At 40.7% G+C, this 17,480-nt stretch overlaps 1 protein-coding gene across 1 annotated transcript in view; it reads left to right on the top strand.

The window, feature by feature from the left end:
- Oamb (Octopamine receptor in mushroom bodies) overlaps positions 1–17,480 on the top strand; it is a 246,237-nt gene that overhangs the window by 35,423 nt on the left and 193,334 nt on the right. Inside the window, exon 2 of the mRNA XM_089646902.1 lies at positions 16,304–16,540. Coding sequence (XP_089503028.1) covers positions 16,304–16,540 — 237 coding nt within the window. The remainder of the gene's footprint in view (positions 1–16,303; positions 16,541–17,480) is intronic.

Raw genomic sequence — 17,480 nt, forward strand, 5'->3', positions numbered from 1 at the left:
TAATATAATCTTTAAAGAAAGGTCGTCCCCTTTCAAATATCCATTGATGTACATTGTAATCAAATTACATTGTCAGTTCCACTAATGGGGGGTATTGACCCATCCATTTTTTAATTAGTGCGTTCAACGATCCTACTTTTATTTGTAGGCAATTTAATAGTTTGCTTCGGAAGTTAGCCGCTTCTTAATTGGCCTCATTGCAGTATATTACCCGATATACTGCAATGAGTATAACAATTTATACTAACCGATGTTATTTATCATTTCGTTGACACTGCAAGACCTCGGTAAACGGAACAATTTGTTGTATTGAACTTTCATGGTATTCCAATGTGCTTGAGTATGGTGAATGCACGGAAATATTAAATATTTTATTTTTTTGTTTATCTGTATGATCTAACTAACTAACTAACTAACCATCGCACCGTTTCAAACAACTCAGTCTTGGCACACACTTCTTGCCTCATTCACATTATCCATCGTCTCATACAGACTCTTCTATTATTCTGATCTGTATGATCTTAATTATTTAATGTATCTAAAAACCTTGCGTTCACGTAACGTGGCTTCAGTATTTCACTGCCATTCCGGTACGTATTGTACCATTTAATTGAATAATAAATCTTATGAATTCTACATTGAATACGAGTTTGAATATAGAAGTTTCAAGTAATCCGTTATACAGTTTCTTAATGCGTTTACCAAATATATGAAGCCGTTGTCATCTTACAAATTTAACGAATGATAGAAAATTCAACCATTCTGATAAAAGTTAAAAAAATTGGCTTATTTGAAAGCAAGACAAACTTGTGTAGTGAAAAGTTGAGACGCTGCGAGTACTTTTAAAGTAAAGTGAATTTACTGCAATGGAAGTTCCTAATTATTATTCCATCCCCGTTCTATCCGAGGTACCTTGTGCATAGAGATACGTGACTAACACGTTCCCTGCATCCGTTAACTTCTTGAGCCATTATTTGCTCTGGACTGTGAACGAGTTGTTTTTGCTACTCTTTTTTCTCGTGCTTGTAAGTTTTGTTTTGCAGTGTCTTTAAAGGACGAGCTTTACTGGCGAGATTGCACTATTTTATAAAAATTGTCAATTGAAAGTTTGTTAAGAAATGCTATTTGGTGCGAACTATTAAAAACGTTTAAGTCTTTCGGAACTATTTTCATTCTTTCCAAGGGATGGAAAGGCTGATAAAGGATGAATACTAGGAACTCTATTAATGGAGGACTAAATGTGGCAGTCGCTAATTGAAAACTGTCAACATAGCAAGTCCAAAAATCCATAATTATTGTGTACTGTTATAAAAAATTGTAATATCTTTCAATTACGAGTAGTATTTAGATTTATATTTACAATGTTTATTACAGGAGACTTCAATGATTTATACGGTTCATCTAGATTAAAAGATCGTTTATTTACGATAAAAAATAAAAGAAAATTTGTCTTCTTGATTAACGTCCGTTCTAGTTAAGTTATTCTAATGAAACTTATTAAAACACTGAGCTCTTCCCCTTACGATCGGCTAAGATTCGGGTTTCTCAATCGGAACCATTCGGAACCTGGAGGACGCGCGCATCTCTTGCTGGGCGATCAGTGCCATCTATGATTAATTGCTAAAACTATCTTAATAATATTGCCGACACTACACGAATGCTACGTGTATGAGTGATACAACTATGTATGACCATGCCATAAATGTGGATATCTCGAAATAATACAAGGCTGAAGAAAGGGTAGAAATGTCAAAAAGGAAGAGAATGGTAGAAGAAGTAGGGGCGCCCGAGAAAGTCATGAGATCATCAAGTGAATCATATAGTTGAGTCGGGTGTCATATCAATAAATAGAAGATTGCGCCTTAGTATTGATCTTGTATTAATGTGGATAAAGAAAAAATTGCGTAACAAGAGAGAGCTCTATGGCATTACACTATCTCTGTCTGCTCCTGAGATGAAGACAGTTACGTGACAGTTATCTAGTTAGTTAATGCTCGTTTTATTTTCTTTCAGAGCAAAACCACGAAACAAAACTTTGTGTTGCAAAGTTGGTTAGGTTTTATTATTCATTATTGTTTGATAAATTATAAGTGACTGACTAATTAACCATCACGCCGTTTCCCCGCAGGGGTAGGTAGAGAGGACGGACCGCTAAACATCTCGGCCTTGACACACATTCCTTGTTTCATTCACATTCATACATCGTCTCTTATCTACTCTTCTTGAAATCTGATTCTTAACCCGCCACTTAAGACGTTAATTTGACTTACACCTTTGGTGACGCCGGTCCTATGCACCTAAGATTTTACTAACAAGCAATACTCCATGCTACTTTTACTTGGTCTAGTATTAAAAAAAAATGGTTTTTAACAAAAAATTAAAGTTATATCCTAAATAACATCTCGTTTATTAATCTTTACACTTGTGTACTTAGAAAACTAAAAATTACAACACTATCGAAAAGGTTCCCTGTATCTTTAAAGGTTTTACTTCCAACCAAAAAACAAAAAATACTCCTCGAAAATTATTATTTTTCAAAAGCCGAGCAGCTTGTGCATGTTGGCACTACATTTTCTAGACACAAATATTTCTCGCAATGTTATCAATTATATCTTGTCTTTTGGTTTAATACATTAACTTATAAAAAAGTGAAAATTCTAAAATTAACTATGACTATTTGACTTACGTAGTCTGGGACCCCGGTCTCACGAAACGGGTTGGCACCAAAACTCAAAGACATGCTTCTGTCACTGGCGTGGGGTGGACTAAACTGTGGGGCTGCGCAGTAAGGAAAGTACTCGAAATCACAACTCAATTCGATGGCGGGTAAAAAGTTATTCGACTTTTTGGAATCACACGGTCTTACAGATATTTACGTCACCAATGGCGTGTTAACATGACCCGACTCAAGTATCCGGACAAGTAGTGAAGTCTATTGTGCCATGTCTTCTTCGGGCATCCCATACTTTTTCGACCAGTCATATTTGCGTTATATATTCTCTTTACACTCCTTTCATTCGTTCTACATGCCCAAACCATCTGAGCGACACTTTCGTAATCTCTCTCTTTACGCTTATTGCAGCCTCGAATTTATAAGAAGCATTTTTTGCGAATCTCTACATTTTTCACACAATCGTACACGGTTTTAATATACACCCGCCTCAGGGATCTCATTTCTACAGCATCCAGTCTATTTGCATCATTTATCTGCTATTTCGACGCTTCACTGCCAATCATCAGGGTAGGTACGAACCCTAAATTAAATCATTATAATAAAACTACACAATATTTTCTCCTGCTGTTAGTAGTATGTTATACAAATGACCGGTCAGTGGCTGAGTTGGCATCGTATTTGGGTTCCACTCAGGCGTAGTGTGTTCAATTCCTCGGCTAACTAAGTCTTCCATGACAACACAAACAACATTTTCCGCTTACTGTGGTGGTAGTAGGAGATTTTTTGAATATTGTCAGGTTATTCGTAACCCGTGAATCTTTGTCTTTCCTCAAAATAAATATATGTATATGTCCCTAATGATAGCTTTAACCACCAAACGTTTACCACATCCGTTCCGTCAAAGACCAGTCTAAACACTAATCCAGACCTCCTTTCAAGTTATTAATCAAACAAACTGTAGTGCTTTTTATTCTTACTGTCATCTAAAAAGCTAATTACGAGATCTTTTAATTCCGACCAGGACCAAACGTTTCCCCTATCCGTTCTGCCAAAGACTAAAAAAGAAAATGTCGAGTTATAAAGGTAGTGCGGCGCCGGATATAGTTTCCGCCCCATAGAGATTTACGACAGAGCCATCTGTGGCCGCGGCGTACAACTAATGGGTCCAAATCACGCCACAAAGCGTGGACCCTTAGGGGAAATTACACAATTGCGCCCTATAAAGTTATAACAGAGATTGTCCCGGGTGTAAGGCTCAGGGGATGTTAAATAACGTTTGTATGGACGCTGTTCGATCTGCGCTTATCCCTGTAAAGGGACTTTGACATTTAAAAATAATAGCAGAATGCTGAATTTAATTTTTTTTATTTTTTTTATTTAAAGAATGTTTCTTTGTTCTTTTTTCTTGTTAGAGCAATGCCGATGTGTTACAAAACTCACTGTAGGACGAGAGGAACATACAATACAAAGGTGGGAGTTAATGGGTAGAATTGTACTTTGGTATTTTGATATCAAAATTATAAGTTTCACATACGAAACAGTACAAATATAGACAAATATCATAATTATAATTTTAACATACATAACAGTACACAAAGAAAAAAGTAGAGGTAACGTAGAACAAACAAGAAGAAACAAAAAAGAAACAGGCACATAAGCACAGAGCCAAGGTAGAAATTTAGAAGAAGGTGCTTACCCACTAATACATCAGTAAAAATATATTATGCTCGATTACAAATTCAGGGGATAGAAAAAGACAGAGAAAGAAACAAAACAAAGTACATACAATACGGCAAGAATTACGTATTTTCTTTTTGATATGTTTTTAAAAAATATTCATTTAAGGCCCTTTAAATTTTTGGATTATGCTGGCTGTTTTATATAAATATTTGGAAGAGGATTATTGAGTATTAAGGCAAAATAGAGGTTTTATACCATAGTTCGTAGTGAGTGTTAGAGGAATGCGGATTTTATTGTTATAATTATATTGTGGTTGTGGATGTCTTAAGTAGCTTGATGTTAGTGTGGGTTAATTGTTGGGTAATTTGTTAGATGGTGGTCGTGATTTCATGTCTGGGAAGGACTGTGATTGAAAGGATACCGGAAATTGAATAGATGTCCTGACGTATGTGTCCCATGGAAGACCTAGAAAATTTCTGAGAGCTCGGTTTTGTACCACATGCAGTTCAGCTATCAGTTTCTTTGAGGCAAAGCCCCAGATACAGCAGAAATAGGATAGATGTGAATGTACATTGTACAATGGCATAATACACCGAAGTTAAATTTAGACGACGTTTTATATTTAACATTAGATTTTAATGGCGTGGGACGTATCGCATATTTATACAACTGTCCTATGACCCTCCATAGTTTCACAGTTAATAATATAATTTAGACCTCTAATAAAAGATTCATTTATTTTGCGATTGTAACGCTATCTTTTTGAATTCGTGATCCTTTAAACTTTTGTTGTTTTACCATAAATTATCTACGTGTGTATTATACACTCTTAATAACAGAAACAGCAAGTTTGTAATGTAATAAATCAGATATGGCCACTAGTAGATGGTATATTTTGTCTTATTTTTACCGTCAAGTGCGCAAAATTTCATCAAGAAGTATCGAAATTTTGTTTTGTTGGGAAAAGGAGAAGGGGGGAAATTTTCCTTATCCCGATTTTAAGGTGAAGTGTGCAAGATTTCATCCCTCTTGGAATATAACTGTAGATTTGTATGCAAATAAAATCTGCGCAGCCCGCCCCTCATAGACACTGTACGGGACGTGTTTGCCTGCACAAGAAAAAACTGTAAAATATAAGCACCGGCACACATTTACCTTTGTCCTGTGTAATGATTCAAATAAAGCACTTGAGGTATTTCATTTGAACCATTACAGAGTTATTTAAAATATCATAAAAATGCAGGGAATATCGACTATTGTAATATGTTTGCCTCAATGAATGCGTCTTGAGAAAGACGATATATTCGAAATTTGTAATTTGCTTTTGAAAAGAACGCTTTTATAAAAGCGGTTGGTTTTTATTGCGGGTTCAACTTCTTGTATCCCTCCAGGCTCAGTCAGTAACGGCTCTGTGACATCGGGGCCAGTGAGCAGGACCGCACGCTGGAGGGAAGGCTCTCCGGGACTGGCTGGCAGGCGGGCTGGCAGGCGGGCTGGCAGGCGGGCTGGCAGGCGGGCTGGCAGGCGGGCTGGCAGGCGGGCTGGCTCAGTCGGCAACGTTCAGTCCCCTCGATCCAGGGAATATCGACTCTTGTATGTTTGCATAAATGAATGCGTCTTGAGAAAGACGATATATTCGACATTTGTAATTTGCATATTGAAAAGAACGCTTTTATAAAAGCGGTTGGTTTTTATTGCGGGTGCAACTTCTTGTATCCCTCCAGGCTCAGTCAGTAACGGCTCTGCGGGGCGCTGGCTGGTTCAGTAGGCAATGGCAGATCCCCTCTCCGAGGCTGGCTGTTGGGAAGGCTCAGTGAAGCCCGAGGCAGAGGCGCCGCGACGTCGGGGCGTCGTTGGCTTGTCGGTGAGCAGCGAGCTCAGCAGCAGGCAGTTGCAGTAGACAGCGGAAGTGGAGCGGGGGGGGGGAACCGGGTTGAAATCAAACGCAGCGTGTTGGTCTCAGGTAGCGAAGCGGGTCAGGCAGAGCGGACAGCGGTAGGTGTTGCTCGGTCCAGGGCTTATGGCGGAATGGGGCAGGGACCGGTTTTTGCGGCGCCTTTATAAGATTCTATAGGACCGCGCCTCCGACCCTTGATTGTATTATGAAATTCCCGTAACGAGCTTGCTTTTTTCTTGCTATGAAGCTCGCCACGTTTGTAGGATTAAATCTGTTTATCTCAGAAATATAGGAATATTTTATAATATTAGACCTTATCTGCCTCTGTCGCCCTGCCAAAACCACATCGTCGCAATATTGTTTATTTAGTTATAATAAGACATATTCTACAAGATAAGTGGTCAAATCTCTGTAACATTTTCAGAGTTTCGCTGATTACATAATTATCTTACGTGTAACATATTTTATTTCTATTCGAGCTTATTTAATTAACATATAAGTATCTTTGTATATAATTATTTAGTTAACATTGTTTCCTATTATTACAGGAAGGGCTTGCAAATTTGTATTTTTTTACAAATCTCTTGGATACACGTGAGCCGCTCAAGCAGGTTTTGTGCTTAGCCAATCAGCGGCTGCCTAGCCAGAGTAAGATGGTTGCTTGAGTTGAAGCGAGACAACTGCCTTTTAGGTCCGAGCGATAAAATTTACCGTTAAACGGCAGGGCAGGTTTTTAAACATGAGTTACCTATATGTAAGGCAGGTTTATCAACATTAGTTTTATGGAAGGTTTTACATAGTTTTTGACAGTGGTAAATATGATGGCATTTTGTTGTGTTTTTTTATAATTGATGTACATTTTATATTGATGATGCTGATGACGTTCGATACACTCCTTCCCATGCAGTAGTGGCTGCACCGAGCTATTTTTTCGAACGTGTCAGTCTTCGGTGGTGGTTGCTGCATCCGAATCCAGTGATTGAGTGCGTGGTCACTCCTCCCATCTGGCCGTGGTGATTACTCTAGGGGCTTGCTTGTTAGTTCTCGGTTCCGGGGAGCGGCTGCAGGGTGACGCGCGTGGGATTTGGGCGCGCTCGCAGGTTTTGAATGGCGGTGAACTGGTATCCTTTTGTGTCGGGGTATCGGTCGTGCATTTTTGAGTTGTTGCGTATCCGGGGGAGGGGGGCATTTCAGGCCGGATGTGCGCTTAGGTGCGCGCTGGAACTGTGAAGGGGCCAGAGTTGAATCCGGCTAGCTTGCTGCTGCAATTTTGATGACAAGCCGGACATCATGTAGTCACGGGGATTACTTTGCGGCATATCCAGAGCCGGCATTCGAAGCCGGTACGGTCACTACAAACTTGTGGGTGACAGGCTAGCCATCATGTAGTCACGGTTCACTGCATATCCGGGACCGGCATTCGAGGCCGGGACGGTCGCAGCAAACACGTGATTGACAGGATGGCCAACATTTAGTCACAGTTTGCAGCATATCCGCAACGATTCGAGGCCGGGACGGTCGCCGCAAACTTGTGAGTGACCATTATATAGTTGCGGTCTGCTGCATATCCGGGACCGGCATTCGAGGCCGGGACGGTCGCAGCAAACACGTAGGTGACTGGCTGGCCGCAGTCGAATCGGGCTGCGCTCCGGATGGTGTCGGCTCTCGAGATGTTACGTATCCGGGGGGCCGGCATTCGAGGTCGGGCCGGTCGCTTCAAGCTCGTGGGTAGACGTAGCCATCATACGCGCATCAGGGGGCTCTGGCTGGTGATGGTGGCCCAGTGTAGTAGGGGGCCTATCCAACAAGGCGGGCTGCGGTACTGCGAACTCGGCAGCTTGGCGGCGAGATGTTTATTTTTATAGGTCTGCAATCTGTTTTGCGTGTCAGTTAGCATTCATCCCCCGGCAAAGCGCACGTAATGATCCCCAGTGTACTCGAATTGTATTGTCGTCATCTTATCGGAGTCCTGGGGGTGCGGGTCACTGTACGGCTGGCACATCGTATAAGGTAGTAGGGTACTCCGTCTGTAGGCGGTGTCACTGGTTGCATAGGTTTCTGGCCGCCAGCGCGCTCGGGGTGCATGTTATACCCCGGCTGAGTAGATATTCTGGCTGTCTGGCGGGCAGGCTGACACCTCTCACGGCTCTGTGGGCTAGTGCATGCAGTGTGAGCGTTGTTTGGTTGCTCACCCGGGCAATGTCACCGGCAATGTTACTGATTATCACCGGCGGTGTCACCGGTTGCGCAGGACCCATGCGCATTGTACCGCGGCTGGTTAGATATACTGGTTGGCTGTCGGGCTGTCCACTGTAGAATTTGAGTAGGTACGACACCGCATCCGGGATGTCACCGGCAATGTCACTGGTTGGCACTGGCGATGTACTGGTTGTCACCGGCGATGTACTGTTTGTCACCGGCGCACAGGACTCGTTCGCATTGTAGCTCGGCTATTTAGGTATACTGGTTGGCTGTCGGGCTGTCTACTGTAGAATTTTAGTATGTAAGGCACCGCATCCGGGATGTCACCGGCAATGTCACTGGTGATGTACTGGTTGTCACCGGCGATGGATGGTTGTCACCGGCTACACAGGACTCGTGCGCATTATATCTCGGCTGTTTATGTATACTGGTTGGCTGTCCGATGTAGAGTTTGACAGGCAGTGGCTCATCGTGCCGCTCTGAGTATGTAAGACACTGCATCCGGGATGTCACCGGCAATGTCACTGGTTGTCACCGGCGATGTACTGGTTGTCACCGGCGGCGTCACTGGTTGCGCAGGCCTCGTGCGCGTTATACATTGGCTGAGTTTGTATACTGGCTGGCTGTTGGGGTGTCCACTGTAGAGTTTGACAGGCAGTGGCTCATCGTGTGGCTCTGAGTATGTAAGACATTGCATCCGGGATGTCACCGGCAATGTTACTGGTCGTCACCGGTGTTGTACAGGTTGTCACCGGCGACGTCACTGGTTGCGCAGGCCTCGTGCGCGTTATACATTGGCTGAGTTGGTATACTGGCTGGCTGTCCAATGTAGAGTTTGACAGGCAGTGGCAAGCCGTGTGGGCGTTGTTTGCTCACTGGAGCGGTGACTGTGTGTAATCACCGCCGCCAGGATGTCACTGGTTGCGCAGGCCTCTGCTCTATATACCTCGGTAAGCGACAGCAAGCTCAAATAAACCCGAGCCATGTGGGGCCCGGGGCCGAGGTGCTGCGACATCGGGAGCAGCGAGCACAGGAAAGCACGTGGGCCCGGGGAAGAGGCGCTGCGACAACGGGGCCTTGGTCTCCGGCAAGCTCGGTGAAGAGGCGCCGCGACGTTGGGGCGTCGGTCACCGGCAAGCTCAGAGAAGCCCGGGGGTAGAGGCGCCGCGACGTCAGGGCGTCGTTGGCCTGTCGGTGGAGCCCGAGCCAAGAGGGCTCAGGGCATGAGGGAGCCCGAGCCGAGAGGGCTCAGGGCTCGGTGGGAGGGGGGTGTCCCTGGACTGCTCTGACATCGGCTGGTGTTCCAGCGAGCAGAACCGCACGCTGGCGGGAAGGCGGTCGGGAGCCGGCGTGTGTCTGCTTTCAGGGCGGGAAACCGGCATCTTAGATGACTTCCGGGTCTCTCAGCCACTGCAAGGTGATGACATCTCCACCGGGGCAGGACTGAAGGCGTGATGTGTGGTTCCGGCTCGAATGGACCACTTTGTACGGGACGTGTTTGCCTGCACAAGAAAAAACTGTAAAATATAAGCACCGGCACACATTTACCTTTGTCCTGTGTAATGATTCAAATAAAGCACTTGAGGTATTTCATTTGAACCATTACAGAGTTATTTAAAATATCATAAAAATGCAGGGAATATCGACTATTGTAATATGTTTGCCTCAATGAATGCGTCTTGAGAAAGACGATATATTCGAAATTTGTAATTTGCTTTTGAAAAGAACGCTTTTATAAAAGCGGTTGGTTTTTATTGCGGGTTCAACTTCTTGTATCCCTCCAGGCTCAGTCAGTAACGGCTCTGTGACATCGGGGCCAGTGAGCAGGACCGCACGCTGGAGGGAAGGCTCTCCGGGACTGGCTGGCAGGCGGGCTGGCAGGCGGGCTGGCAGGCGGGCTGGCAGGCGGGCTGGCAGGCGGGCTGGCAGGCGGGCTGGCTCAGTCGGCAACGTTCAGTCCCCTCGATCCAGGGAATATCGACTCTTGTATGTTTGCATAAATGAATGCGTCTTGAGAAAGACGATATATTCGACATTTGTAATTTGCATATTGAAAAGAACGCTTTTATAAAAGCGGTTGGTTTTTATTGCGGGTGCAACTTCTTGTATCCCTCCAGGCTCAGTCAGTAACGGCTCTGCGGGGCGCTGGCTGGTTCAGTAGGCAATGGCAGATCCCCTCTCCGAGGCTGGCTGTTGGGAAGGCTCAGTGAAGCCCGAGGCAGAGGCGCCGCGACGTCGGGGCGTCGTTGGCTTGTCGGTGAGCAGCGAGCTCAGCAGCAGGCAGTTGCAGTAGACAGCGGAAGTGGAGCGGGGGGGGGGAACCGGGTTGAAATCAAACGCAGCGTGTTGGTCTCAGGTAGCGAAGCGGGTCAGGCAGAGCGGACAGCGGTAGGTGTTGCTCGGTCCAGGGCTTATGGCGGAATGGGGCAGGGACCGGTTTTTGCGGCGCCTTTATAAGATTCTATAGGACCGCGCCTCCGACCCTTGATTGTATTATGAAATTCCCGTAACGAGCTTGCTTTTTTCTTGCTATGAAGCTCGCCACGTTTGTAGGATTAAATCTGTTTATCTCAGAAATATAGGAATATTTTATAATATTAGACCTTATCTGCCTCTGTCGCCCTGCCAAAACCACATCGTCGCAATATTGTTTATTTAGTTATAATAAGACATATTCTACAAGATAAGTGGTCAAATCTCTGTAACATTTTCAGAGTTTCGCTGATTACATAATTATCTTACGTGTAACATATTTTATTTCTATTCGAGCTTATTTAATTAACATATAAGTATCTTTGTATATAATTATTTAGTTAACATTGTTTCCTATTATTACAGGAAGGGCTTGCAAATTTGTATTTTTTTACAAATCTCTTGGATACACGTGAGCCGCTCAAGCAGGTTTTGTGCTTAGCCAATCAGCGGCTGCCTAGCCAGAGTAAGATGGTTGCTTGAGTTGAAGCGAGACAACTGCCTTTTAGGTCCGAGCGATAAAATTTACCGTTAAACGGCAGGGCAGGTTTTTAAACATGAGTTACCTATATGTAAGGCAGGTTTATCAACATTAGTTTTATGGAAGGTTTTACATAGTTTTTGACAGTGGTAAATATGATGGCATTTTGTTGTGTTTTTTTATAATTGATGTACATTTTATATTGATGATGCTGATGACGTTCGATACAGACACTCTTTTCTTTTAATAAACACAGAAGATTGATTACCTTCTAGTAAACCAAAATGGTTTAGCTCTGCTACATTTTTAAAAAAGTTTTTTTACCCCAATATACATTACGGAGATGATTACAAGTTTGAGGAACACGTAAGTAGGTCATGGGGGCAGTTTTACTATTTTGTGATTTACACAACTATTCTTTATCATCGAGTTTATGTTTATTACGCTTTATGAGCTTATTTATAGATTGATGGTTCAGAGGATGAAGCTGCTTGTAGTGGAATACCTTAATAGCGCTATTCTTGGAAACGAAGTTTCTACTATTATAGTTATTTATGGTCGTAATGAGGCGAATAATTTAAATATTGTAAATGAAAAAAATCGTTGAAAATAAGAGTCTCGGTTCAATTTTTTTTTTCGTGTGTTTTTATTTAGTTTTAAAAAAACATTTTTATATCTAGTAAAAACCTCAACTAACTACTAATAAAGTATTTATATGACATTTAGGCACACTTCACACTATACCCAATACTTATTCTGTATGGCATTTAGGAATAACCCTCGCAAGGCTTTTAACTTCTGTCGGTAGTTCATTTAAAATCTTAAACCTTTTTAAATAAAGATTATTTTGGGTTCCCGACAAGTTTGTTTAAGGAAGTCTAAAATCTCCACAGTTTCTCAGCCATGTATTTTGAAAGTAAAATTTACATTCTTATACATATATTTTGGGAGAATTTTATTTATGAGCTTAAATATAAATATTAAAGTTTGTAAAACAAAGCTGTCTCACACTTAACATATCTAGTTTTTTCTGCATATCAATTATCTTAGAATACGTACTACGAGTACAATTCAATAATGCTTGCATGCCTCTATTTTAATTTTTTTGCAAATTCTTTACCTGTGTTCGATTGCACAAGAAAATAACAAGAAGAAATCCAGCCGTTGTATGGTTTTCGTATGAATACGGCTCTTCAAAAAGAGCTAGCTCCATTGTGCGACTCGTTCATGAACGACTCATCGCTAATAAACAAAAAGAGCTAGCTCTATTGTTCGTATTGTTCATGAACAACTCATCGCTAATATACAAAAAGAGCTAGCTCCATTGTGCGGCTCGTTCATGAACGACTCATCACTAATATACATAAAGGTCTTAAATCTTCGGTGGACAAAACGGATCTCCTATAAGAGGTAAATGATAACAACAAACTCGGTTTCATTTGAAACTGGCAAAAAAAATTAAGTTCTTAAGTTCAATAAATTATTTTTTGTAATGAAAAACCAATGTTTATCCGACAAGATTTTTATGCATAGCAAAAAGGATAAGAAATTATTATAAGCATTAATTACTCGCCGAAAATATCCATACAAATTGATATTATCTTCCGAGTAAAAATAAATGCCGCCGACGGGAATCGATTCCGTACCTTCTGATGTCCGGTCAGGTGCTCTGGACCACTGAGCTACGTCGGGTATGGATATTCAATTGATTCTTATATTTTTTTTTCTATAAAGTAACTAGAAAAATGTTTATATAAAAAAATATGGAGGTTTTTTCAAACAACAAAGTTAAAGTCATCATGAATCAAAGGATATTATGGTGAAGTGCATGGTTTAATTACTTTTCCAAAGTACCGATTTTAATTTTCAACTCCTCAGGTCGTATATTGACCTCTTTCTCGAGTACCCTTCGAAGTCTTCTGGCCACTTTTCTCGAGTTACGACCCTTGTACCTTCTACTATAGGCTTCCACGCAGTAAACTCACCCCTATACTATGCTACTTCTATCCACCTCTTATCTAGCTTATTTCAAAGACAGTAGTGGAATGACATTTCATTTTAAATTCTATTTAATACTGTCAATTTTCGCATTTTGTTTTTTAAAAATCTAGATCCCTGAGGCATATGTGTGCTAATGTGGAGATCAAAGAGTGCGAGGCTGACGTAAGCGTAATGAGTACGATCAAGAAAGGGACGCTTAGATGGTTTGGGTATGTAGAGCGATAGAGCGAAAAAAGGAGTGTAAGGAGAATATACGATGCAAATATGAATAGTAACAGAAGTCCGGAACATCCGAGGAAAACATGTCAAGAGTCAGAACAATAGAAGAGTATGTATGAGACGATGTATGAATGTGAATGAGGCAAGGAGTGTGTGCCAAAACCGAGTTGTTTGGCAGTCCGTCCTCTCTGCCTACCCCTGCAGCGACACGGCGCGTGATGGTTAGTTATTTAGTTATATTGGAACAGTTTTAAATTGCAGTGTAATCAAATGAAAATACAAAAATACAAGGAAATATAAAAGATGGTGTAAACAAAAAATCCCACAAAGGCAAAGCCTGGACGTATGTATTGTAATTATTTTGATTAAATTATTATGATTTAAGATATTTTACATAAATCTTAAGTAAATTAAAAAATAAACGCCGCAGGGGAAAAAATATAAAATTGATTAAAAAAAATGTAAAAAAACGAGATTTAATTTAAATAAAAATAAAAAAGTATTATTCTGTCTATGAGTAAATACTATATTAAAAATAATTACTTTTAAGACTTCCAAAAAAAGCGTATCTATGTCAGTGCATTTTTTTCGTAATTTGAAAATTTTTCATAAAATTTAAAGTTTTATTTATTTAATATCCATGGTATAAAATAAAGCATCAACAATCATAATTGAACGTCACACGTGCATAAGCAAATACTATAAATAAATTAAATTTTCAAGTTAACAGTAATGGATGGATTGTGCAAATCCAACTGCCAAATAACTAACTAACTAACCATCACGCCCTTTCTCCGCAGGGGTAGGCATAGAAGACGGACCGCCCAACAACTCGGTCTTGGCACACACTTATGGCTTCATTCACATTCATACATCGTATCATATATACTCTTATATTATTCTGACTCTTGACATGGCCGGCCTCAAGTATCTGATTCACTTGATCGTGCCGTGTCTTCCTCGGACGTCCCCGACTTCCACTCTAAATGGTTTTCTACGATTAGTGATTTATCAGGGGTGCCCGGGTTTATCGGGTGAGGTGTGTTCAGGATGTGCCTGCCCGCCAGCTGCGTGGTGTGCCAGATCGAGAGAGGCTGGTTTTGGGAGACCCTTTGATTTCTCCACTCATCACCTTGCCCACAGTGAGAGTGATATATTCATTCGTCCGTCACTTCTGGACACACTGATCCTTAGATTCATACCCATCCTCAAACCTTTTTCTTTCCCAGAACTTCCTATCCTCTCTTTCGCCACACAGCATCCCAAAACATTACATTGGCCCTGAGGAAAATTATTTTCCGTAAGAAACAAGTTCTACAAACAAAACACAAACCGTGCAAGAAAACTCTATGTAGCTTAATGCCTTTTGAGATAAACCTGTAAGAAGTAATATTTTGTATTGAAGATTGAAAAAAATAATAAATAAATAAATGTATTTAAATAAGTATATTTTCAAAGATCGGGTGTTATAATGTTTTACAAAACTTCGCAAATAAAAATATCGTAGACCCACAATTTAAGAGTAGATTTTTAAACGATTTCATCGCGCGAAGTAATCTCTCACTAACATGGGAGTGGAATTCCGAGTATGGTAAACTTTGGGGTTGCTGGAATGCCTATTGCCTGTGCTATTATAATGTTTTCCCGCAAAGAAATAGACGACGGTTAGTTCTGTCGAAATTACATTTTTTTCTGATAAAAGAAATTTATATGGTTTGCTTTAGGTGCATTGTTGTCTCAAAATTGCTTGGAGCATCTACATTCATAAATTATTGCATCTTTGTATGAACGTCATGGAAAACAAAATTGTTTAGGCGAGTGCCCGCTTTAATGGAACTGCTTTCTTGTGCATAAATTTCTTGCATTGAAATTAGAAGTTTAGGTGACAATCTCAAAGGACTACCGTATAAATAATCGCCACTTTACAGCGGTAACAAAAACAGTTCTTCTCTGTTTTTTTTTAAATAAATTGAAGAAAAAAAAAGCCATACGTATACTAAAATCCGGTTATTTTTTTAATGTATTTATATAAAGTTTTAGCTTTCTTGTCAATGTTCATAACTGGAATTAAAAATCGTTTGGTTAAATTAGCTCAAACTAAACCATTTTCTCTAAGACACAACAATTGCTCCGTGCGTCTACTATGACAACTTTCAAAAGCAATAAGAGATATTAAAAAAATATATATTTACTTTGCATTCTCTGAAAAAAGCAAAAAAAAACTAAGTAGGTAGATACCTACGTAAATTTTTTTTTTATCTATCGTGGTACAGATTATTCATCCAGTTACATTCTTAATATGTGGGAATATATTTAGGCAAAACGTTTTAAGGTTATTTAAAGAGTAATTACATATTACATTTACCATTTTAGTAATTTCATTAAATATTTTTTATTTCTCCTGTCATATTCCGCTAGGCTAAAACTTCCGTTTACAAGTCGTTGTACCAATCAGTGAAGCTTCAGACGCGTGTAAGTCATAGAATTCTATTCGTTGCGATTCGTTGTTCGAGAAAATACGGTGCGTTGACCTCGGATAAGTTCCATGTGTTTGCATATAGATGTCCATACACCATTAGCATACATCAGCTTACTTCTTCTAATGCAATCGAACATGGTGAACATTGCGTCTGAATCATTAAGCTGTTAAAATTTAACAATTTTTAATTTGTTCTAGGTGTGGATATTTGGCGACGTGTGGTGTTCTGTCTGGCTGGCAGTCGACGTCTGGATGTGCACAGCCTCCATTCTGAACCTTTGCGCTATCTCGCTGGACCGCTACGTGGCCGTGGCAAGGCCAGTCAGCTACCCCTCGCTCATGTCCCGCAAGAGGGCAAAGGCTCTCATCGCCATCCTGTGGGTGCTGTCCTTCGTGATCTGTTTCCCTCCGCTGGTGGGGTGGAAGGATAGAGAGGTTAGTTAATGTTACATAAATATATTAAGCATTTTGTTTACTGAATTCAGTTTTGCCCTTGCTAACATGGATTTAAGAATATATCTCTGGGTGATTGAATTATAAGAATATAAAAAAAGATACGTTGGTATTACGGCTTACCACAAGGATCACAGTTAAGCCCATGTTTCTATATAATAATACAATACAGTACATATTGTATCTCGTATAGCTACATGCTTCAGGATGACGGGTTTTAAAGAACATTTGGAATCCCGCTTTGAATGGTTTTTTCACGAAAGAAATCTCAGATAACAATGATAGCCCATGATACGATACTACTTATTTTATGTACCAATATTAACACTATCGGACTGTTTAAAACTTGTGAAAAAAGTGGAAATGCAACTTAACTGAATAACCTCACAACCTCTTCTGCGCCAGCCATGCCTATCGGCAAGGTAAAAACATACTTCCTTTTGTGTTCTTTTGTACCCAAGTCATATTCAATTGCAACAAATCAACACGCACTCCTCCTGGCGTTCCAAGATTTAAAACCAAGATAATCCCAAAGATTTCTGGTTTATCACAAGGATCTATGTTGGGTCGACTTTTTCGCGGTCCATCGCGTTCCTCATTTTGTAGGTACAAATTTGATGATTTTTTAGAAAAAGAGAAATTATAATAAATAATATAAATGTTTTATGCCATTTCGTTCAAGATTATCAATTTCAGATCACTCACAGAACTATGCCCAAAAGACAAGCAGTATGGATTCAAGCCACATAATAAATGGTAGATTTGCTATTTCAACATGATTGTACCCTAGGTACCGTTACAATGCACTGTATTATGCACAGCGCGCACCGCTGTTGGTTAGATTGGTGAACTGAGAAATACAGAAGGGGTTTATTGTTAGATTGTTCAGATACATAATACAAACAGTGACTCCGTTACTGTT

Source organism: Hesperophylax consimilis, chromosome 25 (genome assembly GCF_061612785.1).
Source record: "Hesperophylax consimilis isolate HC1 chromosome 25, BYU_Hcon_1.0, whole genome shotgun sequence".
Classification (NCBI taxonomy): Eukaryota; Metazoa; Arthropoda; class Insecta; order Trichoptera; family Limnephilidae; genus Hesperophylax; species Hesperophylax consimilis.